Source organism: Centropristis striata, chromosome 11 (genome assembly GCF_030273125.1).
Source record: "Centropristis striata isolate RG_2023a ecotype Rhode Island chromosome 11, C.striata_1.0, whole genome shotgun sequence".
In the NCBI taxonomy this organism is placed as follows: Eukaryota; Metazoa; Chordata; class Actinopteri; order Perciformes; family Serranidae; genus Centropristis; species Centropristis striata.
This window is the reverse complement of record NC_081527.1, coordinates 12,074,953-12,101,545: the sequence shown is the minus strand read 5'-3', so window position 1 is coordinate 12,101,545 and position 26,593 is coordinate 12,074,953. Positions and strand designations below refer to the sequence as shown.

Sequence of the window (26,593 nt, the reverse complement as noted above, 5' to 3'; positions counted from 1 at the left end):
ACTATTCCTGTTTCGTTCTAATGGGACTTCCTGTTGTTGCAACCTCATTAAGCAGCAGACTGCAGCAATCTAAGCCTATAGGTTCCCCCCAGGCTCTACTTATCACATGATAGATCGAGCTCATAATCGTCTGAGCAATCTTGTGTCTGCAAGCACGCAATCTTCCCCGGCTCTGGTCTGGCATGTCTGTGTGTGATACTGTTGCTATCAAAGATAAAACTCCAAAATTGCCATTTTTTTAAAGATCATGGTGGTTTGAGAGGGAGAGGTTGTTACAAGGATTTTCATTCAGCCGTTCTAAATGGAAGTAGGTCTAAATGACCCAGATCTTTGACCTTATGTCTGCTGCTGTGTGGAAGTATGGCTCCGAGGTATAATATGTACTGTTTTGCAAATGTCATGCTTTTTTTATTTGCTACAACAAACAATCTGAGGCCTTTTGCTCAGTTTCATGAAAGAACAAGTATCATGACCTGTCTTTTTTCACATATTTTTTTATTTACTGTTTGCCTTTTAAAACAGACCTTTTTGAAAATGTTTTTACATTCAGTAACAGGCAATTCATTTGTTTATACAACAAATGCAAAATACTGCAGTAAAATGCCACAAAGTATGTAAATGCATCTATTTAAATGCCTATTTATGAGACTATGATATATAATATATATGTTAATTTTTGCACAATATCTTTAGACATACATGGCTGTCAGTTTACAGAGGATATAAATTAAATTAAATAACTGTGAAAATATAAGATTATCTGCTACATCTGACATGTCAATACTGACAACAGTTTACCATACTTTTAAAAATATAACAGGCAATATTGTAACTGGTTAACAAGTGTTTGCAGACAGTCTGTGCTGCTTGTGTTTTATTGGAATCACCTGTAGCTTGGTTATTCAAATCCTCCCTGTTACTGAGTAACTAATGTTTGCATAGAGTTTTAAAAGGACAGTGACCACGTCAAATTTTCAGCTTTCCTTCCTCATTTGGAGAGACTGCCCTATGTGAGTGTTTGATCATTTTTTCTGTCATACAGTGTCTGTTTTAGACTATATCTTGGGATTAAGAATTCAACAGCCACAGCTGAAAAGGTAAAGTGTCTTTCTATCTTTGGGGACATTTAAGGTCATAAACCAGAGAATAACTGTGTAAAAAACCACATCATCCCAGAGACAGCTCAGCGGATCATGTGCATATAGTCTTACACTATCAGGTATGATGAAAATTAGAAGGGTGGAAACATTTTAAGGGACCGAATAATGCGTATTTAATCCTCCTAAAAATATATATATTCGCAGCGCAGAGACTTAATGTTTGTTTCTCTGATTGCGTGGGAATGTTTTTCCATGTAATCTGTCTCCTAAGATACAGTATCTGTGTGAGTGAAGATAGAAGCTTGAAACAAAAACAGGAATTATTTGTGGGCCAAGGATGACTCCACGACCTTGGCCTAGTGGGGCTTAAAATAAGCTCCCTGGTTTCACTCCAGGGAGGTAGAAAGTGACTCTGTAAGCACTACAGTCCACAAGACAGCCAAGTATTATCTATTCTATATGTCCGATAACTTAGTATTTTACAATTTGCAAGTACTTTGATCGTCACAAGCCTTTATTTAAAGGCAAAATATCCAAATATTCAATGTGGAATTGTTGCTACAGACACCACCATGTACTTCCAGTGAGTCATTATTGAAAAAGATTATTTTTGTATAAGAATATGCATTGTTTTTATGAAGGAAAATCCTGCATATTATACCTTTAATAGCACTTTAATTAAATGAACTACTGTATTGTCATGAAAAGAAACCATTCGGCTTTATGGGGTCTATGATTTCTTGCCAAGAGTTAGATGTGAGGATCAATAACACTTCCACATATGGAGCTGGAGCCAGCAGCCATTAATCTTAGCCCAGCAAGAAACAGCTACAGCACATAACAGAAATAGACATTCAGCAAGCCACATGATAACTATGAATTATTTATTATTGGCTATAGCCACATATTAAAAGTATAGACAAAATGGCAAGAAAATGAGCAGGTTGATTCCCCAAAAAGTTCTTTTTTTTTAATCTCTCCATGAAGGATAAAGTATGTACAAACAGCACAGAGTTAAATGAAAGCTCGGTACGGCTGTTTCTGACTTCATCTGTTGAATAAAACAGACCCATGCATTCTCGTGTTTACTTTAATTGGACACTTGAATAGACACATTACTTATGTTTAATGAAGTCATGCATGGGAGAGAGAGATTGGGTGTAATTGTTTGAATGGGAGAGGACAGATAAACCATGAGGAAGATAAACACAGAGGGAGGAAAGAATGTGAATGAGAGTCTCCGCCAGGCATTTTGCCCTGTTGAAACTCTTGACTTGAAAGGTGACTGCTGCTTTGCACATCACCTCACAAGCTCATCTCAGCTGCCATTTAAAGGTGCCTTTGATTGTTTAATAGGATGCATATCGTTAGTCGAGAGAAAGCAGTATACACTCGCTGCTGTGTTTTAGTGCCTTGTGTATGAGACACTGCTGACTCAATCAATACCATTATTTATTATTAGTGAGGTTATTACTCACATGCCTGTATGCTAAGTAGGATAGAGCTAGCTTAGCTTAAAGTGACAGGTTGGGTTTGTTGAAGTGGGATTGTATGAGGTAGTCAACGTATTATTTACAACTAGAGATTAATCAATTCATTGTTATGTTTTATACATACTCCAGTATGTTTAAAAACATGCATACATGGGCAAAATAAAAGATATATATACAGTACTATGCAAAAGCCTGTTTTGATAACGGAAGCTTTTATTTTGAAAGGACGAAAAGAGACTTCCTGACAGTCGTAAAACTAACTCAAGTGAGATTAAACTGTAAAGATAACGTCAAGGAGTTCAATGTTCAATGAGCACAAAATTGTTTCCCTTTACAAAAAACTTCAACAGTGCAATCTACCGGCAATATGAAAATATTACTAAAGTAGCATAAATGACTGAAATTGATTGCTTTAGATGGGCTTTTTAAAAAACATGGCTAAAATACACTTTGCTGCTGCCCCCGTCCACAGCAGAACATGTGTAGTTTACTTGCCGGTACTCCGGCCTGCTTCTCGAAACTGGAGGTTGACTGATCACTATCTACTGAAGGTAATACTAACTATGCATGAAAACCTCTTTTAACCCCACTTCAAAGAGTTCAAACTATTCCTATTAGATAATATAAGATAAGACACTTTATTGTCATTGCATTGTAGAATTTAATTACATTTGGTAACTTTGGTAATTTGGTAACTAAAACAAGATAACATTATGAAAACAAGACAATAAAATAACATTAATAATTAAAAGGTATTGCGCAAAAAGTTTGATGAACATTTATAAGGGGTTGGAGTGCATTGGCAGCAGTTGGTGGCTGGGCGGTAATATTTACAGTTGTCATCATAGGATGGGGGGGGGGGGGGGGGGGGGGTGAAAAGGCTGTTCTTTGTGTTTACTGGCAGTTTGATGGCTCCAGATGGCTTACTAATTAACATATTATGTATTTTTTCTTTTTTGATTAATACAAAAAACAAAGTGTATAAGCATGAACTTGTGGTTATACTAAACTATACTACTATTATTTACATTTTACAGAGCCAGGCTTGCTGTTTTCACCTGCTTCTAGTTATTATTCTAAAGATGAACCACCTGCTAAGCTCACCAAGCTGGAGTGATGTCAATCTTCTCTGTTGGCAAGAAAACAAATAAGCATATTTCCCAAAATGTCGCACTAAATCACTACACAGCATCAGTGTACAGAAACATATACATTTAGGCGTTGAAATAAGCTTAATTTGCAGTTAGATTTGTGACTTAACAGTCAGTTCCATTACAGTTGTGTGAAACAGTTTAAGCTTCCGGACATGTTTATCTCTAAGTATGTACTGGAAATAGCAGAAGTAAATTTTAAGTACAGAATAAAGGGAAAATGAATAAGAGGTGTCACCATGACACTGCTAAGTAGATGTCTAAAAAAGTGATGTTTGTTCACTATGCAGGCTCTCCAGTTTGCCCTATATGTATGGGATCTATCTGCATCCCATTAGCTGTTGTTTATTTCCCGCTGCATGCCCACCAGAGCAAAAGCCACGCTATAGAGCAGATACTTCATCTATGATTCAGATGACAACCATCAATTATTTATTCTGCCACAGTAAAGTCTGGCTCTACTCGTGTAGGAACTTCACTCAGACAGATGACGTGATCAAACATTAAAAACCTTGTTTAAAGATGTTGGCAGTTATTCTGTTCAGCAGTGAGTATATTCTCGTTGTTATTTTTTTTTTGGCGTGCTGTTCTTGGTTTAAGAAGAAACCTGTTAATAATATGGCTCACCAGAATTTCTCTGCATGCTTGCACGTTAAGATAGGGTGATGCAGTTTGCAACAGAGCTGAAAGACAAGAATGCAGATTTAGTTCCGTTAAAGAGGGATCCATTACTCAGCCTTTGTGGATAGTGAGGGTTAGAGGTTACAGTAGACCAAGTTTCATCAAGGGGTTTACGATTTCTGGTGAGCGTCTTTCCTGCAATACAGACCTTCTGCACAGCTGTTATCTTCTACTACCATCACTTTTTATCATCATGTTTTTTAAAGCCTTAAGATTAGAAAATGGCCTTAAAAAGCCACAATAAATATAAGCACGAGAGGGAAAACATTTTCCTAAAACACTGTTTCACTTGTTTCCATCACCCACTGATCCATTGTTCCTTTAAGCTCCAGGAGTGGGCTTAAGTGGGAGCTTGTGCAGAGCGGAAACCGTCTGACTTCACATGAAGATGAAATGCCAGTTCCAGTGATGGACCTGATGGTATCACTGCTAGTGGCACTGATTTCACAACCCACACCGGATGAAGGGTTTCAGTTTGTTATCATTACAAACCTGCCACTCAAATCTATTTGCCAGTTCGAAAAAAGATATCAGAGCAGAGGTTGTTAATCTTTTTCAGCCAAGAAGACCATCCAGGATAGAGAATATACCAGGGGCCCACTCATGTACGTCCACTGAAATAATTCGTAACCTTTGACACGTCCATAGTCTTAAACTGCTTTTCCACTGCTGTGCAGCAACTTCCCTGGCAAAACAACCCCTGTAGCTGCAAGAGCATTCCTGAAAAAAGCTGCAGCCACTACGGTCCAAGGCAGGCACTTTGGTGACAGACATAAAGGCTTTCTGGTGGAAATCAAGGCGAATTAACTAGTATGTTGCGCAGTTTTGTACATCTCCTTGTGTTTTGTGGATTTGTATAGAGATCTGAATACAGCATTGGAGGTAGCATTGGCCCCATTCATTCCTATGAAAGCTGCCAGGTGGTTACTGCTAGAAGTTCAGTGCAGTAAACTCTTTGCAGCAGAGCAAAACCTGTGCAAGTCTATGTGCAAAAGCTGTGGGTGTTTATGTGGGTGGCAATCGCTTCATACCCCAACCGCCATGACTGAAACAGCTTCCATTCAGCCACCTTGTGGTACACACCCACTGCATGCGACCAGACTGACAAAAAAGCTCGCTCCCATTCATGTGTATTGGAAACAACTAATTCGCTTCACAATACGTGGACCAAGCTGATCAACTGTGCGAACATAAGTGTTACCCCGTTCACTGAAATAACTCAAGGTGCCGAGTTACCATGTGGACGTATGAAAAGGCCTTAAGGAAGAGAACTGGATTAGAAAAACGTTTGACATGAAAAAAAAAGCAGATTCTGAGGGTATGTTATATTAGAACATATTCTACGAACTGTTTATTGAAGCACTGAAGTATGAAGGCTATTGCAAAGTGAAAAAAAAAAAAAAAAAAAGATCATTTAAATGAATGTATCTGGAGGCTCCCTTTGGAGTCCTCAGACCGCACTTTGAGAATCACTTCATCAGTGGGATGGGGCATAATGAAGGGAACACAGGAAAACCACAATAAAATGACTGAGTCACATTTTAAACCCAGAATGATCAAATTAATTGGTATGTGGCTTCTTCGAGGCAACAAGACTTTGGATGTACACTGAAGTGAATGTATTACGATCTGTGGACATGTTAAACAAACAGTGCCTTTCCCTACAGGAACACGGCTCTTTACAGTTAGACAAACAAATAACAGTGCGCTTCCCAGACACGGTTAGAGAATGGAAAATTTCAGCTCCTTGTATTGTTTTCTGTGGCCATTGACCATTCATCCTTATAAGTGTGTTGTAAACGAATGATCAGGGTGCCAAAGGCCACGATGTGCTGCCAACTCACCAGGAGTCTCACGCCAGCTTTGAAGAAAAAAAAAGAAAAGGGCTATGATCCTTGGACACTTCAATAGGCCTGTGTACATGGGTGCATATCTTGGTGTTTGCTTGTGTATGTATTTTATTCTCCTGGCTCCTGCTAATCTCCTGACCCCAGATGGAGAACAGTGGGTGAGCAGATTGTATTTCCGGCTTGATTCAATATTAATAGATCGGTATGCTACTCTGCAACACTCTTTGCAGAGCAAAAATGGAAGACTGCGTCCCAACACCCACCCTCTCCTAGCTTGGCTCACAGCCCAACAACTGCTTATGTAGGATACGAGGCCTTGTGAATGTCAGGGCACAAATAAGACGTAAGATCCGAGAGGAAAACTGAATTAGCAGAGTAACCCGAGCAGGTGTGAAGGACAGGACTATGGATCTGCTGCCATACAACAGTCGGATGTGAGCAGCCACATGATAGGTCCCAACTGGGATTGTGGATGACATACAAGGTCTGCAGGCCCTGTTTTTTATAAAGCATCCTATCAGAACAGAGCATGAGTTATTCACATATTTAAATCACTGCTTCTGTTATTAGAAGCTTGATAAACGTAGTGGTTGCTTTTTTTAGTGTCTGCTCTCCTTTTTAGTCAAAGTGCAGGATATGAAATGCAAGCATTATATTTCAATTCACAGTCACTTTTAATAGCTTTTATTTAATACAGTACTCAGCTACTACGTCAAACTGCAGCCCCCTAACAAGTAAATGTCAGGTCAGCAATGACAACTTGTAAAAAGCCATTGGTTGCATGGCAACTAGTGGCACCTAACGAGTGTCACAGGAATGGTGCTACGAGTGTAAGCTTAACTTTTCACTGGACAACATGAGATGGAAATGTGAAAAAATGCAGTATGGTTTTTAGTGCTTACAGTTTAGAACAGGCATGTGTGCACAGGAAGGTGTGGTAACAACTCTTATTTCATGTGCAGTGTTTAATTGCAGAAAACTACCACAACATCTCATTATTTTCCTTGAAATAATAATAGTGATGACAGATTGTGGTTTAAATTGACCCAGCACTGAGACAGAAATCTTTATAAAAGGACAGGTCTCATTAATAACAGATAATTAGAGGTAATAAGGTGATGACAGAGGTATTAACATTTTATCTCAATAGAATAAGTGTCTGAATCCCCGCGATGTTGTGTTAGAAATCATGTTTGAAACATCGATCATCTAACATTTCAAGTATAAGATATTTAGAGAGCAAATTTTGTCTTTTTAAACCCCTGACAGCAGTTGTGAGTGATTGCTGTTACCTTGCACACATGAAAGTGTTAATTAGCCTGGCTGGTAATAGCTTTTCTAGTGTGAATGGTGAGCCCTCAGTAATAAGGTGCCTGTATGGTATTTTTCCAACATGATTTTGGACTGCTCATTATCAATACATTATTGTATTTTATTCTACCTTTCCTACCTACAAAATATTGAGTCATTCTTTTATTATCTTTAATTCTATTCTATCTTTTTGTGCCTAGTGCTGTATATACTGTCAAAAAACATTTAATTACATTTAATAGCCTGACAAACCTGAAAGGTGAACTTGAGTCCATAAACAGGTTGTGACAAAGAGCTTCCGGCTTATGGGTAGGAACATTATAAACGTGGAAGGTATCCGAATGAATCATGGAGCTACAGAGCTCACACTTAATGATTATTTGTAGTTCTCTAAGGGATAATTAAGCGCTCCAAACTAGTGCAGAGCCACCAAAGACAGTCCCTGGGTGGTGGAGTTATCTATATTTAGACTACTGACTGAATGCTATTGAAAGACTGTTGGATATTATGGCTGCAACTGATGTTTCATCTCATTAATGACTATTTTCTGGGTTTTATGTATAAATGTCAGAAAATTGTGAAAAATGTTCATTCCAGTTAATTAAAGGCCAAAGTCATGTATTTAATTGTGTTGTTTGGTCAGTCCAATTCAACTTAATATTATATAAAACAGAGCAGAGTTGGAAATCTCCACATTCAAGAGGCTGAAAACAGCATTTTCTGCCATTTTTGCATGAAAAATTACTTTAATGATAAATCATTATCAAAGTAGTTTTGTCTGTCAAATAACTAATCGATTAGTTGACTAATTGTTGCAGCTCAGTCTTTGGATGTTTAGCAAATTTAACCATCACTGTAAGATAAAAAAAAAAAAAACATGGCTTTAACCTGTACAGTCAATTTAAAAATAGTGCTGAACGAGCACATACCATACAGTGTGGGGGAGGCAGTTCAACAAGCTCTATACATTATTGCATCTCTATTATTGCTGCTGAGCCAGGACTGTTACAGTTTGGTGGGGGGTTGACATGTCTGCTATTGCCTAAATGCAAACGCAAACCCCGCTACAATGCCATGCATAACAGCTGACATGCAGACAGGGAGCACCACGTGAAGAACCAGATGAAAAGGTGCATTCATTTTAGCTCAGTTAAATCAGGAGGGGGCATCATAATTCACGGAGATACTTCATGTGACTGACAAACTGCTAAATAAAAGCTAAAAATAAAGCTAAATAAACAAATGTATTTAATTTGTAGTCTTTTAGCTACAATATATCACCACAGAAGAATGGAGACGGCATGAATTTCCATCATCTTACGTTGAAGGACAGAAACTGAGCAGACTTGACATTTCAGGAGATGGGGCCATGCTGCGATTGTGTCACATTGGACACTAAATGAGCGTGAAGCGTGAAGAGTTAGCATTATGACCATTACTGTACAGTTCTCAAACCATTTATTTTGTACCAGATGAAAAGGTGCATTCATTTTAACTCGGTTAAATCAGGAGGGGGCATCATAATTCACGGAGATACCTCATGTGACTGACAAACTGTGTTGCTGTTGTAGACCAGTAAGCTGCGGCTGCTGCTGCTGATGATAATGTTAATGGAGGGGGGTGGGGGGTGCTGCTTTTTCCTTCTGCCAGTCTTGATGTGAACTAGAGCTGGTGACTGAGACAGAAGGGGAAACACGCAGTCATACTGGTCGTCTTGTGCTAACAGAGCCAGGGCACTTTCACGGATTTCATCACGATGGCTTGGAGAGGAGGGAGAACACGGTCGTTTTATCGACCTATCCATTATCTAAACTAAGGCTGATACTGTTCATGACCCGACGACTCTGAAGAAAAGAAAAGGTAATGTCTATAATTATGTCAATCAATTGAAAATGACAATGGGACGTTGCTACGCCGTGTTTTAGTCGACAGTGATGGTGGTGGTTAATTTTGGCAAACCGGTGGTCCATGATTCTTCTACCCTCCGCTGGATTACCTCAGCATTGTTCTCTTGGCACACTTCGGCACACTCGCTGTTGGTACATACTATCATTTATCGGACATGTGTGGATTGTTTCGATCACACAGTTTGCTTGTTGCTTTACCTTAGCTCATGTCTGGCCACAAGATTTCCCGACCAGAGGTGTTGTTGTTACGCTGCGGGCCTGCCGACTGGATCAAGGCAAATGTCCCACTATGCCAACGTAGCGTTGTTAGCATAGCGACTGGCTAAGCTAACGTTAACGGCTAGCTGCTTGATATTAGCCGCCGTCTTTTGTACAGTAAACGTTACTTTGTATGTTTGTAAATATATGGTACCCGTTAGCTTGTTCTGTTCACATTTCCTTATTACAAGTTCAGCATAAACTGAGCCTGTTAAAGTACGACAAACCCTCTGGTAACCTTTTAAGTAGACGTTGTATCTGGAGAGACTGTACGTTAACAGTTAGCGTCGATTTATGGGACCTCAAAGTTCCGTTATGTTTGTCTTGCTCGCTGCTGAACTGGTTACAAGTGAAAATGGAGAGCTAACTGTCGACATGGCCTGAAATACAGCGCTTCTGTTACTGTACATGAGACATGAGTGTGATGTGAGGAGACACTGCTGCTGCTACTGAAAGCCGCTTCACTCTAATGTGGTGAGTTAAACGCTATACAGTGGGGCTTTTACCAATTTTAGTGGTTAACCGTTTTCTGCTGCTTATAATTGCTTTTTTGCCCATTTCCTGTCGCGAAAAAATGAGTTCGGAATTTCAATTTAGTTGTGTCACGAACGTTAGTGTTAAACAATGTAACGTTGTAAGTATGCCCCGTGGTCTTGGAATAATCTGCAAACTGTGTTACATTTTACAAACCTAGTATCCCTCGGAAAATTTAAAGCAATTTAAACGGTCCATGTTACTGAAAAGTGCAGTGTTTTTTTTTTTACCTGAGCTGGATTCAGTACCATTCTGTATGTATAATGTGTGTATTGCCTATTTTTTCTTTTTTGCTGTTTTTATTATGTTCCCATGTTTTCTCACTGTCATTTTAATAATCTGTAACTGGCAACCAATCTTGGCCAGGTCTCCCTCGAAAAAGAGATTACACTCTCAAGGGACTTCCTGGTAAAATAAAAGTAAAAAAAAAAGAGTAGTTTATCGAGAAATGCAATATCTGTAAGCGGAAATTAACCCCATGTTTTGGCTGCACTTCCAAATGTTGCCCTGGTGTTAGCTCACCTTTAGGAAAGATTGATTGAAGTTGAAGTTGTTGTTTCAAGCCTAGTCAATTACACTGATCAATCTGACAGCCTGCAAGTTGGTCAGGTATTTTTTAAAGTATTCATTTTCAATATAATTCTTGGTTGATACGTTGTATTTTATGCACATAAGCCATATTGTAATAAAGTTAGCACTTTATATGAGTGTATCAATAGAGTATTACCGGGTTGCATTCTTAACCGAGTGGATAGCATCTGTTGCCTCATGTGGATTACGAGCTGCTCTTATGACATGCATGGTTTTGCAGAGGTATTAGAGTTTTATCTGAGCTCAACTCTGCCCAGATATCTCCCTGTGCTTGAAGCTTTATAGTTCCTTATTTGCCCTGGCTTCTAGCAGTTTTTCCAGATGACCTAAAGATACCTCAAATGGAATTTAATGGTACATTATTTTACATATGTCACATCTGAGAAATTCTGCACAGCATGTGTTTCATTGTGTTTCAACATGGCCTGTTGTAACTGAAAGCTGGGGATTAGGCTGAGATGAAAACATGAAAGCAGTTGCATGGTGCAGGGTTACAGTTCAAGCAGCTCAATATAATTAGCAGAGTTTGTTCAAAATAAAGAACAGACCACAGTGACACACAGGTGACTAATGGGTTGTCTTGTCTGCTGCTAGGTGACATGTAGACTTGGCATGATTCACTCTGTGTAGTGTGGTATCTTTAGCTGCTTTAAAGTATATAGTCAGGGTGGTCCATATCCAGATCTTGTGTGCCTAATATAGGTTAACTGAATGGTGAAATTAATTGAGTGGAGCAGACATTTTTATCACCATTAACTTAATGAACCAACAGCACAAAGATGGGGCAACATTAACCCCCTTTATCTTATAACAGTCATGCTTTCTGAACCAGTGAGGGTGTGGTGTCCTGTAAACTACCATGGAGTTGAATGTTTATCAACTGATAAGTAGCCATGTGCTGCCATCAACTCCATTCACTGTCACGACTGTTTCATCAAAACAAAATGACCACATAAACTGCCTGTCCTTTCCGCTTCTCCTAAAACTAAAATAAGCAGTGGAAAAATATTTAAGCTGAAACAAAATGAAAAGCATAAAAACGAATCAAGATGAAATCAAAATAAACATAAATTTATTTAATTTGTAGTCTTTTAGCTACAATATATCACCACAGAAGAAGGGAGACAGCATGAATTTCCATCATCTTACATTGAAGGACAGACACTGAGCAGACTTGACATTTCAGGAGATCGGGCCATGCTGCGATTGTGTCACATTGGACACTAAATGAGTGTGAAGAGTTAGCATTATGACCATTCCTGTACATTTCTCAAACCATTTATTTTGTACGTATGAAGCTCCATACTTGAGATTATACCTGGCCCTAACAAAAACTACTTTAAAATGAAATGTATAAAAACTAAATGAGAATGAACCAATACATCTGCTGATATTTGCCTTGTTAACTATAAGATAACACTCATGGTTGGCAGTGGCTAATGTTTAACTGGTCCTAAAAAGTCATTTTTTTCTGAAGATTTCTCTGTTTTCCTGACACAAAAGGGGCAAAACATTCAAAAAACTAAATAGTCAACATCATGTTCAATGCTTTCTATGGCTGCCTCCCTTAAGCTAAACATTTCTGTAAAACTGAAATTAAATTACTGATCTCATTTGAAAAACTGATTTACACACTCTAAAAACAAAAATGAATAAATAAACTAATCGAAATAACAAAACTATTATAACAAGAATGAGTAGTTCTTAAGGTGAAAGGAGGATGCTGTAGCCTATATATAACCGAGGGAAATTAAGAGATTTCAGATTCAGTCTTGTTGAAAATCATACCTATATTTCCTTATTTTTATCTTTTTTTTTCTTCTTTTTTTATTTTTTTTTTACATATCTCTCTCAATCATCCTTCTATCTACAACCTGTCTTCAATTTTGGCTCCACCATTTTCCTCTTCCCACACTCCCCTCCCCGTGTATGTGATCTTCTTTGCTCTCACTGTACGCTTGTTGGTTTTGTCAATTTAGTTTCCTTGCTGTCGACAGAAGAGTTCTCTTTTGGTGGATGTATAAATTCTATCTCCCTGTACCCTCTTGTGGTTTTAGGTGACGACCTGGATGGTGCCATGTGAATGACTGAAGACCATGAAGCCCACACACAAGCTGCTGTTCGTCCTGTGCCCCATGCTGGTCCTGGGCTTTATTTACTACTCCTCCGGGAAGCTACATCTACACGTATGGGGCCAGAAGCCTCGTAAGTTGACATCTCCAGTCTGACTGTTTGAAACAATGATTCATCACCTGAACATCCATCCATCATTTTAAAACCTACATGTTCTTGAGCAAATGTGTTTGACACCTGTCTCTGTTTTGCCTCTCTGTGCTGACTGCCAGTTAACTGTGCGTCTGTTTCTCTCAGTTTCTTTGGTTTAATGCTACAGTCTTCCTGCTGAAATGCTAGTGTTTTAAGTTGTGTGTTGGCTTCTCAAAACCTGTGTGTCTCTGATGCTAAATTAGTTTTTCATTCACTTCGACGGTGCACCGGATGTGGTGGGGAGAGCCTAATCAGATTTTCTTGTGCTGCCAGTGTCGGTTGCTCCATCTCTGCTACTGCAAAAGCAGCCCATGTGGGTTGTCTCACAGATGGAAATCTGCTGACAGCCCCTCTACCTTGGCTTCAGTAAGAATACCAACGTGTAGAGCAAAGAGATGAAAGCCTTTTTCTGAGTCTATCTTAGTCTGCATACTAATTTCCACTCTTTTGTAGATGCGAAGGAATTGCATTTTGAGATTTGTACACTTGCATGATGAAAAAAACTCTCAAAATTGAAAATACAGTTTTGCAAAACCCTTTCACTTTGGAAAATGAGTCACTGTGAATTGCTTGTAATGTTGAATATTCAGTCAGAACAATAACGCTTATGAACTTGGGTGTTTCTATGCTGTTACTATCTGATTCACTAAGAAATATTTCTTAAGGCTAAATATGTGATCAAACTGCAAACTGATGATAGAGGAGGGGGGTTTATGTCTCACTGTGACACGGCGGTGAAAATCCAGCAGAGGGGGCTAGAAGATTTCTCACAAAATTTGAACTCTTTTGCATTGGGCCTCCTACAGAGTATATTTTCTAGGAAACTATTCTCAGGGAGCAGCTTTTTTGCACTGAAAACAATAATATCAGCATTTTGAACCAGATTGAGAGAATGGCCTCTGAGACAGCTTGCTGTCTTAAGTTTTTTTTTTTTTTTATCTCCCTGGTGTTTCGTCATTGATTTCTTCACACTGGCTGTTATGTGAATTTTTCTGTGGAACTCGGTTTGGATCTTTAGTTTTGCAATCAAAGTGCAAATCGGTAATGAGTAATACTCAGGAATGTGTACACTGCTTTCCCAACTGCAAGCTATGTGATGCAAAAAATAAAGTATTATGCAACACTGATCTTAGGTTAAAGGATTAAGTTGGTGGTCGGCTATATTATGAGTCAGGACGAAGTGTTGAAACCAGTACTAATGTCTTCTTTTGGGCCAATCAGTTTACCACTATACGTGCTCAGTGCGAATTAGCAGCAGCTGACTCTCCATTCAGACATGCATCTCACTCCTTCAATGTTCTGAAACTCTACATAGAGGTTTAAAAACGGGCATCTTACTGTCGAAGTTGCTCTGACAAAAACAGGACCTCCTAATATACCTGTAAATTATGAAATCAATGAAGTTGTTTCATGGTCTACTTACTGCAAATTACAGTTGTAGTGATACTTTGATACCCAACCAATACCATGTGGGAAACAATGCAATATCCACATCTGTTAAAATGGAAAGTACCAAAGCTACTTGGTAGTACTTTCTGTACCAGAGCTGTGTGCAGAATAATTCTGTTTTGCATTCCAAGGACGACCTTTTTCTCTTTGCCCTGGTATCAAAAGAGATATCAAGAATTGTTTTTTTATACTGGTATTGTATGGAAGTTTAAAATTCTGGTGTTGTGACAACCTTACTGCAAAATAACATCTCTGTTCTCCATTCTTGGTGCCATTACTTTCTTTTTAACTCATCAGTTTTCTCCAGCATCGCTCCCACCGTGAGGAGAAATAGGACTTCAAATTTCCCTTGTCTTACATGCCAAATTTTCCTATCTGCAAAAAAGTATCCTGTTTATATAGGATCTTTACCATAACAGAATGTGTGAAAGTCCGAAGACAATACGTTATCAGATGGAACTGAGCAGTGTTAATGTCTGCAAAGAACAATTGAGCCATCACTGAATATACTTTAAATGTGCTAAATCATGGCTGATAATGTTTGCCTATTTCAATAAGAAATTCCAATTTCGCAGGCAGCAAAAACACTGTGTTTAGGTGTCCTTAACGGCCTTAATTTCTCCATTTGAACACCATAACCTTTTAACTGACCCATGCCTGTTCTAGCAGGTCACAGTCAGCCTGTCCTGTCCAATGTGCATGTATTTCTCAACCATGACATTTCAAACTGTCTGTACACTTTTGAACTTTCCCTTGCTCTACCTCAGAGCAGGCTATGTGATGTACTGTTGCATCATCGCACATTGTGGTGGTTGTGGCAAACTGCCTGACATAATGTCTAAATACCACTGCACTGTAAGTTTCTATACACTGTGATGGTTCAAAAGAACCATTTATTTTCAATATCGCAAAAAAAATTCTTCTTTTCCTGTGTGTTGCAGCCTGATCAACAGACGACCTTGGCTATGGTCCATATCAAAGCAATTTCTCACGCTGTGACCAAGGTCTCTGTGTAACAAGGCTCTTGTTTTTTTTGTTGCAACACCTTCCATTTTGTCTAAATTCACCGTCGACATTGATAACTCCGAGGCAGTGAAGTGAAACGCTTTCAACCTTGTACTATCACCTGCATGGGATCGAAATGATATGCAGCCAGTTTATTTTCATAGCTGCGTGACACCCTTTGATGTGGAGAGGACGAGAAGAATGGAGCTTATTTTTTCCTGACTTGTGGTTCAATAGAGAAGAGCTTTGATTGCAGTGGGAAATATTGGCTTTCTGCCTTACTGTGGCGCCAGATGTTTGGCTTAAACAGGGTCAGAGGAGAAAGAGGAGCATGTGGATGGTCTCCCCTGCCCTCTGCCCCAGTCAGCTTAGCTATGCTGTCTTACTGAGAGGATCAAATCTGGATGATCTCTTACTAATTCTTGAATTATAGTGTCAAATATTCAGTTACAGCTCTCAGGACAAATGGAGCCTGGAGAGGTTTATGTCCTGCTCATCATATGCATCTTTAAGAGCATCTCTGTAGCTAGGTACCTTTTTTGCCAGTACATGATGCCGCTAATGTATGCTTATCCATAGGGTTTTAGATGCACTGTGATGTGTAATATCTGGGTATTTACTAGAGCTACAAGGATGAACCGAATGGTTGTCAACTAACAAAAAAAGGCATTTGAGGATGCCATCTTGGGCACCATTCTCACTTTTTTTCCAACCCAACTATTAAATTAATGGAGAAAATAATCAACTGATTATTTGTCCATGGTAAGCTGGCATACTGTAGAAAGTGTGTGTATGTTGCTTGCCACAGTGAGCTGACACAGGAATGAGGTTTAACCAGCTGCTGAATGCAAAACCACCTGATTGTGCTCTGCCCTGTTCTTTGTCTTTTGTCCGTTGTACTATGATTTTATCTAGACTTATTTAATGCCTGTTTCCATTGATCAGATCAGTGTTGAATTCTGTTCCTGTTTCCTGGATTTTTATCTGTTTTTCAATCAACGACCAGACGCAGCATGTGTCCGTTTGTTCCACCGTGTCTTTTGATTCAGCCTTGCCAGCTGCCTTGAAGTGTCAATTTCAGAGCAGGTTCATGTAACCATTGTCATTCCTCTGTCAGCTGGAGGGGATGTTTAACTCTTGTAAGGCTGGAGAGATGTGCAGACCCTGTCCACTTTACCTGTGTTCTTCCAACAATAAAGTCTTTTTTTCCCCCCACAGAATGTAGTTAGCTTGTTGTTGTACGCACTTGTAGCTGCTCCAGGAGTGCTCTCGCTTAACATGGTAGAGAATTGCTGTGGCTGACACACAAGGGCCTGTTAGTAGCCACTTGTATCTCTGGCTTTTTTCTGTCTCATTGAACTCAAACCACTACTAAAGCCTGTGCAGCTACAATGACATAAAGTCACACAGCCAGCGGAGCTGTTGTGTAAAAAAACAAAAAAATAGGGTGTTATGTGTGCATTTACTATGCAACTGTACACACTATGCAGTGTTGTGAGCCTACATGGACATGATTGAGTGCTTATGTTGTTAATGAAGCCAACTCTCAATTGCCTTCGGCTTGTTTGAGTGTCAATACGGGCAATTAGAATACAACTGTTGTGAATGATCTGTATTCATGTTGTGAGACAACTTTGCGATTATTAAACAGTGATTTGATTGACTTTCCCCGTGCAGCAGGGGAGATATGGTTGTTGACCTTGTTTAACAAGTAGCACACATTGCAATCAAATTACTATTTTTATTAGCGTTCAATGTAGTTACAAAAAGAAACTGAAAGATATGCTCATGGGAACAACTCAATTGTGTGTTTGGCTTTTTAGGGGTGTTTCCATTACAGTCCAATACCCGGAATAAGGCGGGTCTCACTCGCCGAAACGCCCCTAATTGGAAAATGAGCCGTCCTGAGCGGTCTTTTGACGGGACTTTTTTTGGCCCCGTCGAAGAGCGGGGACGTTTTTCTCCCCTGAAAAAAGCCTGGTTGCTGATTGGATAGAACGCTTAGCAGGATGTGACATAGTACTCAACGGCACAACAACACACGCCATTTGTAAAAGCCGGCGAAGTAGCGAGTAGTCACAAGCGACAATAAACATGAGCCCCTTTCATAGTGTGGTCCCGCAAATCCCCGCTGTATTGCTGGAAAGATCTGTGCCAGCTCTTCGCCTAAGGTCCATTTAATTTCATCCACATCTCATTTTGATCGCTTTATAATATGGATGGCCGACATGTTCAGCTGTCTGAGCTTTTTCAGTCTATTAAATAAATGTCAAGAAGGGGAATATTGCTACACCTATTGTGTTTATAACTCGTCTTAAAAAGCACTTCAGCCAAACTTGATCTTGGTTAGTCTTTCCACTCAAACTCGTTTGGTCGAAATAAACTCTTAATTTCATATAATCAGGTATGAAAATATGCTCAATTATTCTGCATGCTAAGCAGCAGCTGTCACTTGTTCTCCGTAGGCACACATTACATATTCAAAAATATAATGGTAAAAAAAAATCATTAATGTATTCTTACAATCCCACAATACTACTTCATAGCAGAACTTTGTATTTGGGGAATATTTTGGTGGTATGAAGACAACCTACTGTGGTGTATGGACCATGTACTAATGTGTTTGTGTCTTCAAGGTCAATATTAACCCTTTGAATAAAGTGCAGAGCAGTTTAAAAGAAAACATTTTCACATGTAAATGGTGTTTTCAGCTATTTTCTCGCATAATGACGACATGGTCTGTGTCAAACCCCTTTCACACACAGATCCACAACATTACTTTTGCAGCAGTGTTTTGAATCTGTTCCCTGAGGTTACACTGCAGTTTCAAATGGATTGACCTACACTTGTGTGAGAGTTTTCTGTCAGCAGTTGTGCTGTACAGTGCAGTTGCAGCAGCACACTTCGTTTTTAATTCAGAGCTTCCTAGTTGCTTATAATAGCTTGCTTTGTTGCTAGTAACAGGAACACCACCCCAGCAGGGTGTTAAATCCCACTTGAAATTAACACCTGCAGGGTGAGAAATAATTGTGTTCCACCAGCCAAGCTGCCACATTTGTGCCAGCAAGACACAGCTTTCAACCCTGTTGAGTTCACCCCAACCCACTTTTCTGAAATAAAGCAGAAATGGATCATTAAATGTTGTTGTTATGACATGAATCTTGTTTGCTAATAGCAATTCTCTGTTTATGTATTAAAAAACACGTTCAAGGATGTTTTTGCACTCTCTGTCATTGTCAATGCTTGATTAGCAATAAGATCAGCCGTTACCAAGGAGCGTGCTCTAAATATTCCTGACCCTGGCTTGGTTTTCAACATCAGGGATTGCCTTCTCTTGTGGTCATCAAGTGATACGCCTATACAGTTTCAACTGGAACAGAGTTTGACACTTACTAATTGGGGGAATTTGATCTGCCAGAAGCCCTCACATGGAGAGGGTGTGTGGTTTTTGCAGCCAAAGACCACAGTTCTGTACAGCGATTTACATTTGCAGAATTTAATTCTGGCTTTTTTATCGAAAGGAGAACTTTTTGTACTCGCTCTGTTTTGGAGAAAGCCTTGTAGTTTTGTTGTTTTTAATAATCGGCGTTTGGGTAAAAACAACATGGCAGCTGTCCTCTGATTATTTTGATTGAGACTAGTGAGACTCGTTTTTTATTCCTTCCAAAAACATTTCTGGGCTTTTGTTTGATACTCTTCTCAATTTAAAGGTCCTCTGTTTTTATCTACTTGGTTATATACATTGAATTGTGCATGAACAGGGTATTAAAATAGAAATTTGCAGCATTTTCTAAAATCTTAATCAAGCTTTAAGCAAGTTCAGAGTAAGTCACAGTCATTCATTGTGGTTCTGTCACAGAAATGGAGAATCTTTATATTCTTTGAATCTGTAATACAACATTCATAAATGTGTCTACTGTATCGTAAGTGTGCTCTCTGAAAGGCACTCCTGAGGATCTGAGGATTGGCATTAAACCTTTTATGTTTTGTTCCTTTGTCTCTGTGTGCCTTTTGTGTGCATCTGTTTTTGTGCGTAGCCTCGGTCTATGTTTTGCTGACGCTGATGATGATATACTTTTTTTAATAAAAGTCCTTTGGTCTTGGTTAATAGTTGCTTCCACAGCTCTACAGTGATCATTTTTCAGTATCTTAACCCCTTTTGTTTACAGACAATGATGCTGAAGAGCCAACTGTAGTCCTGACTAAGGTGGCTGAAGTGAAAAGAATTACAGGTAGAGGCACTGAGACTCTGCCCATTTATGCTGGGTGACTGTCAAGCGGGTGATTTTGCACTTGGCTGTTGAGGTTTTTTTAATGAAATATATAACTCTGCTAACTCAACAATGTAAGCTTTCCAATTTTACCACTTTCATCTACTGATCATCATTGTTTTTTGATTTCTTACCAAAAGTGTTTGTGCTCATTCATTCATTCAATTCGTACGGGCAACTTTCAATATACCACTGCCATGATAATCTCAAAAGAACAATAGGGGCTTTCTGCAGTTAATTTTCCACCTCATTGGGTTTTCCGCTTTGAATAAAGTAGCTTTAGTAGCTTTAATTTCAGTAGGCTGAATTATAATTCTAATTCCTCCTCCTCCTCCTCCTTCTCCTCTTCTTCCTCTGTAATATCTGGCATTTGCAGTTGGCTTTATTTTCCAAGTCCAATGCTGCCATAACAGAGTGACCTCAAAAGGTGCTAACTGAGCATTTTGTGTTTCAGAGCTGGAAACGGACATCACCGTGGGACGAATAGTAGGCTCAGGTACAGCTGCAGCCCGACTAATTGAACCTCCTTCCCATCCTTGTTGTCCCTCCACCATTTAAAAGAAAACCTTTTTTAAAACCCTGCGATACTTCAGCAGCCACATTTGGGTTGAGAAGCTTGCAATTTATATTTGTCACCTGATGTGTAACAGGGGAAAGTAAATTTAATTGATACTGAATTTGGTACCAATGACAACTAGTGGGGAATGAAACATCTGCTCAGTCATCGTCTCTGACATGAAGCTGCAGTGATGCAACACTGCCCTCTGTTGTCTTGGCTCAGTAACAAATGGTTGGCAAGTGAAGGAGTCTGCAGGAGTTTTTGGGTTCATTATACTGTGCAGTTCCACTGACCAACATTTGTCTTACTGGTTGGACCCTACTGCTTTAATTTCTCCCAAGCTGTTGCCCCGACTTGGCCCTCTGGCTGCTTTATGCTTCTCTACAGAAACATAATGCACACACACTCACTCACTCGCTCATCTTGGCTGCCACGGCAAAATCCCCATCTTCCAGGGCAGTGCTTGGATCCTTACCTAATCAGCTGTCACGCATTCCCATTGTCCTTTTCTTTATCTTTTTCCTCCAGCTTCTCTGTGAAGACAAGATCCGCAACCACAGGAGTAATACCACGCTCTTCCTACTTTCAACTAATGCACATCTTAAACGTAGTCCTCTGAAAGAAAATTTATATAATATCTTAACTGTTTTATAAACTCATAATTAGGGATGCACGATTTGTATCAGGCAGATAATGGGAAGTTTGTATTGTTGTGTATCATTCTGATAATTAAATCATAGCCGATGAATTATCAGCTGATACAGCATGAATGTCTGCCAACCCATTTCCATTATTTATTTATTAAGCATAACAGGTTACAGCCACGATTACAAAAAGTTGGGATGCTGTAACAAATGTAAAAAAAAATAGAATGCATGTACTTGAATGCAGTCCACAATTGGATATTGCACTGGGAACATTTTGTTTTGTTCAAATATATTCTGAATGTGATGCATTCTGTTTGTCATTTATCCCAACCTTTTTGGAATGGTGGTTGTACTGTATGCCTTTGTCTGCAGACTAAGCAGTCATTGGTTCTAAGACGCCTTTATTTTTGTATTGAGATTGACGTGTGATTTTCCAGTTAATGTCAAAAGTATTTAATCTAAATTCTTAAGTAAAATGCTCTATAAAAGGGTTTTCTGATGTATTTTGACAGAAAAAAATAAGTGTTTGAAGAGTCAGCTGTTTTTGTTATGTTAACAATAGTGATGTCAGTCCATCTTTGTTCAATGCATCAAAGCCCTTTTTATTCTCCTGTGTGCATGAATCACAGGTTCTGAACTTAATTTTAAAATACAAACATTTCAGCCAGAATTAAAAGGTTATTAGTGGCAAAAAAAATCCATATCGTGCATCCCTGCTCATTAAAGAATATCAGACCTAGATGATCAAATGAAATCATTGAGAATAAAGTTCTCATTTCTCCATAAATATTTACCTCTGTGCTTCTCTGTCTTCTACCTCAACGCTTCACCAGGCACCTATTGGCTGTCCATAGGTGATCTCTAACTTCTTTTCTAACTTTATTTTAAATTCAACAGATTGTTTTGGCTGGCTTCTCCCTAACCTTGCTTCTTTGTCACAAATCCTAAATTCTAATGCTTTATTTTTCTTTTACATTCGCCATTTTGTTTTCCCTGTGAACGATGCACAGGTTGTTTACAACTACAGCCAATGAGCTGATAGTTGAAATTATGTACATTGGATGAAAAGTACTAATGATCCAGCTATACAAAGTTTCCAGATGATGTGACTTTTTTTTTTTCTTTAAATACATGCAAAGTAGGTCTGTGTTGTAATTTCCATCCCTGTTCTTGTCTTTCTTTTCCAGTGTATGATAAGCAGGGCTTTCTGCTGCAGCTGGACACAAAACTGTGAGTACATCTCTCTCTAGTAAACATTTAATATCGCTCTTTTAGCAATTCTCATTCTTGCACTGGGTGGGATATTTCTAAGTTGTTGTATTTAGAGCAGCTGAATTCCCAGTTACACTTTGGCTCCATCAGTTAAATTATGTTTTACAGCTTGTTCCACTGTATATTTATTCATACAGGTTCTGCTTGATCAATGGTGAAACATGAAAACATAAACCTCCGACCAATTTATTTCACTTGCTTTAAAAAAAATAAATAAACACGTGTCATCTCACTGGAGTCCTAACCAAACTGTGGTGACAAATGCACGGATTTAATTGGCGGTCTGAGTAATACATTAAGAGATTTGTGGGAATTGTGGCGTAGTCTGTGTTTTCCCCTTTATTCTGGAGCGGCTGTGCTTCGTCAGGGTGAGAACATGCTACGTTGAGTCATTACGCAGCTGTCATTGTGTCAGCGTGTCTGTTGATATGTGTATGATTCCCTGAATTGGTTTGACACTCTTGCTCTAAACTGCCACGATAAGGCCCTTTTCTCCGGCCCTCCCATTACCGCGCCGGCAATAATCAGATGCTCCCATCACCACCCCGGCTCTCACAGGGCACGTCTGTCCTCACTCTGCACACACACTGTAAGCACTGTGTCAGCACACACTTTAAGGTGGTTTTCACATGGGTTCAGTTTATCTAATACAGCTCCTTACATTATATCTACAGTGTCGTTAATCACTCCATTAGAGCACATGCGTACAATAGTGCAATTCATCTTAAAAGCTAGCAATTAGTTTCCCAACTTGTAATTTATTCCTGCTGGCAGTCTGATGGAAAAGTGCCCCTTAGACTTTATTCCCGCCAATTTCGCTTACCAGCTTGAAGACAATTAAAGTGAAGCTTGTAAAAGCATTTCAGTTTAATGAAACATAATACATCAGCATAGAATATTGCCCAGATGATTTACCAGAGTGTTACATAATTCCAGGAATATTCAAGCAGGAGTCTTTTAATGGAAATGAATGGGTAAAAATGGGAATAAAATGGAAATATAGGGGTTAGTTGTTCTATCTGTATTTACCATGTAATATGCAGATAGAAACAGACCCCTTGCCATATCATAAGCAGACACAACACATTTATTTGTCAGCCAAATACATTCATTTGTCATTTGGTTCACTGAAATATAAAATATCTAGATTATAGTCACTCAAAAGTTACATGAAAGCATGTAGTCTGTATCCAGAGAGTGTGATAGTTTTGGCAAATGAGTGCTGCACATGTGATGGAAGGATGGGAAAATGCACTGTGCATACAGAGGGTTGAATACAGTCAGTGATTACTTACTTTTATCGAAAACATGCCATATAACCTAGTATTGCTTTTTATCCCCCCCTTCAATAAGTTCCCTTCTTAAAGGTAAGATTTTACAATAAAATTGTGCAAAAACTCCCCCAATTGCAGACCTTTGGAAATGGAATTCCAGAAATTTTTCATGATTTTCTGCCCCGTTGCAACCCTAGAGAAGCCTCAAATTGTGCTCAAGCAGACCCCAGTCAAGCCCCTTCTGTCTGATTTTGGGCCTCACACAGTGCTAAGACTTGGGCCTCCCTCCCTTCTCCCTGTTTATTTGAACTAGATTCATGGCATACATCAGGTTATTAATGATCACGCTAGTAATCGGGAGGTTCTAGTTTTAGCATTGCCAGTGTGATTATTTGAACAAGGCCTCTCTGCTTTGTCTCGCCACACGCAGGTGATGTGCTGAGCTCTCTAACTTCCTAAGACACCCGTTTTCCCTCTATCTCCTGAGCAGAGTGTTTGACAAGCTCAGTTTTTGAGGCTTAGAAATGTGTCAGTGTAACTGATAACCAGCTATAGCGATGTGTCTGATTAATCAATCACTCTTTTTTTCTTTTAATGTACAGGCCACCAGAGTTGGCATACAAGTATGGCAACCTCAGCGAAGGAGTATGCAAGCAAGGATATGCAGCAGCCAAGATGACCGCCATCTATCCAAAGTGAGAAGGATTGCTTTTCTAATTTTACACAACAGTGTGGAGATGCATTGGGTGCAGCCAGACTTGCTTTAAGAACATCACATAGACAGTCGCAAGCTTCCCAAACAAATCATTTTAATTGGATGTCAGCGGGAGAAAAAAGCTAAAACTGTCAGTCGAGCATACCAAGACGCATGATGTCATTGCTCAAGCCAACTTGGCCTTAAGGGTTTTGAGTCAGAAACAGAGAAGCCTCCACATTCCTCTCCAATCTTCCCCAGTTTCAATCATGTTTCTATCATCTTCTCCCCCACTACAAAACCCCGACTGTGTCCTTGTGATCCCTTCGATACACAAAAGAACCTTTGTCACCCGACTACAAGGTCTTCCATCTTTCTCCTATCACATCCTAGAGCCTTCGAGGCTTTCTCTGTGAACAACTTCCTGTCCTGACTCATCACAAGCTTCTTGGTACCCAGCCCACACAGTCCACACAATCCTCCATGGCCCTCTCTGATGTCATTGGCTCTTTTGCTTTTTCTATTTGCCTCTATTTACCGCCTATCTCAGTTCAATCTATAGGCCATTGTCCCAGCAGCATTCTCAGAGCTAAGCTAATAGAGGAGCAATTTACCACATTGCTGAACAATAGCCAGTGGCACTTCAGTGCAGTACTTGAGCTAGTTATGGGGCATATTCGCCAACCCATTTCCGAGAATTGGAAGTGTTGAGCTCTATTTATCTATTGCCTGAGGATGCACTATTATATTTTTTAATTCTGTTGCTCTGGGTTCATTTATGTTGATGTGTGCAAAATATATGTAAAAATATAATTATTCAATTCTTGTATTTTCCTGTAAATTAAAGTAAAACTGAATATATTTGTTGTTGCTGTGTTGCTGCACCATGCAGACTGTGGTCGTTAGATGAGCGGGGAGCGACTAAGGTTGGACGCCACTCATCTACATGTGTTGACGTGTGATGACGTAGAACCAATCAAAAGTCGGCAAAGTAGCTCCTTATTGTTCTAAACTCTAAGCCCGCCCCCCTTTCTAGCTGTTCAAGAATTGCGAAGGATTTAATTTAAATCCCTCTTCTAACTGCACCACTCAAATATTCTGTTTCACTGGGAAATACGTCACAGAGAATGTAGTGACCCTTTAATGCTACTCAAAAAAGATACCACTAATATGATGAGATTCTGTTTAAAGTGATTTACGCACAAATGAAATCAGGAGTTTACGTATATCAATTAATTCAGTTTGTTATAGCTTCTCCAAACAAACATATACTTAATTCTTAAACAAAGTAAAGTTATATCTTCCAACTTATACATCACATATCTGCGATCAAATAGCTGTGTGCCTCTCCTGGGAATCTCACAACAATCAGCCATACACCAGTGATTATTAACTCATCACATCAGAACCCATAATGAGCGCCCTTCTCCACCCGGTGGTGGGAGGTACAAACAAACAATTAATCAAAACAAAATGGCTATTACTGAATTAATTGACAAACCAACACTAAAGAACACAATCAGCTGTGAAATGTAACGCTGCTTCTCCAGATGGACGAAGCAGTTTTGCGGAGCTGCCCTCCACCTATCTGAGAGGCTACATGTTAACAATGTCCTCCCTGTTAATGACTTCCTCTAATTAGCCGCACGTGTCGGATCAAAGTTCTGCACAACACAGAACTTCCACCGGGAGCCCACTGATTACTACCACCTTCAGCCCAGCCACGCAGGTCAAAAAGCACAATTAATGCCACACTTTGTTTACCTTTTTCTATGCGTTTGTATGCACGAGTGTAAGTGTACAGTCGAACATACACAATTGTTAGTGATTTATCACGTCCTGTGTGAAAAGGAGTCAACCAATTAACATCTCATTTGTTAAATCAGTCTGCGTTGTATGTTTTCCAGGCAAAAACAAACCAATTTAAACGTTCTTGTTAGCATTTTGTTTAAATAGGAGTGGCCTACAGTTCAGCTGTGAGAGAAAACCTACTTAACCTCTAGCAGTGAGGTCCTCTTGTGGCTCTCCCTCTAATCATCTCCTGCTTCCTCCATGTTTGTCTTCTCTGAAGCCCCCTGCCCTGCAGAATCCAATTTATTTTCCACACCTCCCCTCCACTTTACCCAAAACTGTTTGTATTGGAGCCCTAAATCAAGTGTTGGCAGTGAACTTGAAGCAGCACGGTTATGAAAATATTGCCCGTGAGAGATGGACCTAGCAAAGGAAATGAGCACAATGCGTCCGTGCCTGTTGGCTGTTTTGGGAGCCCTCACTTTTTATT

At 39.4% G+C, this 26,593-nt stretch overlaps 1 protein-coding gene across 6 annotated transcripts in view; it reads left to right on the top strand.

Moving 5' to 3' along the window:
• The first annotated feature begins 991 nt into the window (after nt 1-991).
• The window catches only part of st3gal3b (ST3 beta-galactoside alpha-2,3-sialyltransferase 3b), a 64,640-nt gene continuing 39,038 nt past the window's right edge, over nt 992-26,593 (top strand). The window contains exons 1-6 of one of the 6 annotated variants that reach the window (XM_059343719.1): nt 992-1,010; nt 12,934-13,081; nt 19,765-19,827; nt 20,321-20,362; nt 22,260-22,302; nt 24,221-24,313. In XM_059343719.1, the coding sequence (XP_059199702.1) occupies nt 12,973-13,081; nt 19,765-19,827; nt 20,321-20,362; nt 22,260-22,302; nt 24,221-24,313 (350 nt within the window). In that variant the 5' untranslated portion in view covers nt 992-1,010; nt 12,934-12,972. Of the gene's footprint in view, nt 1,098-9,222; nt 9,447-9,551; nt 10,226-12,933; nt 13,082-19,764; nt 19,828-20,320; nt 20,363-22,259; nt 22,303-24,220; nt 24,314-26,593 lie in introns of those variants that run through there. The other 5 variants (XM_059343717.1, XM_059343716.1, XM_059343718.1 and 2 more) reach the window with 5 other exon arrangements.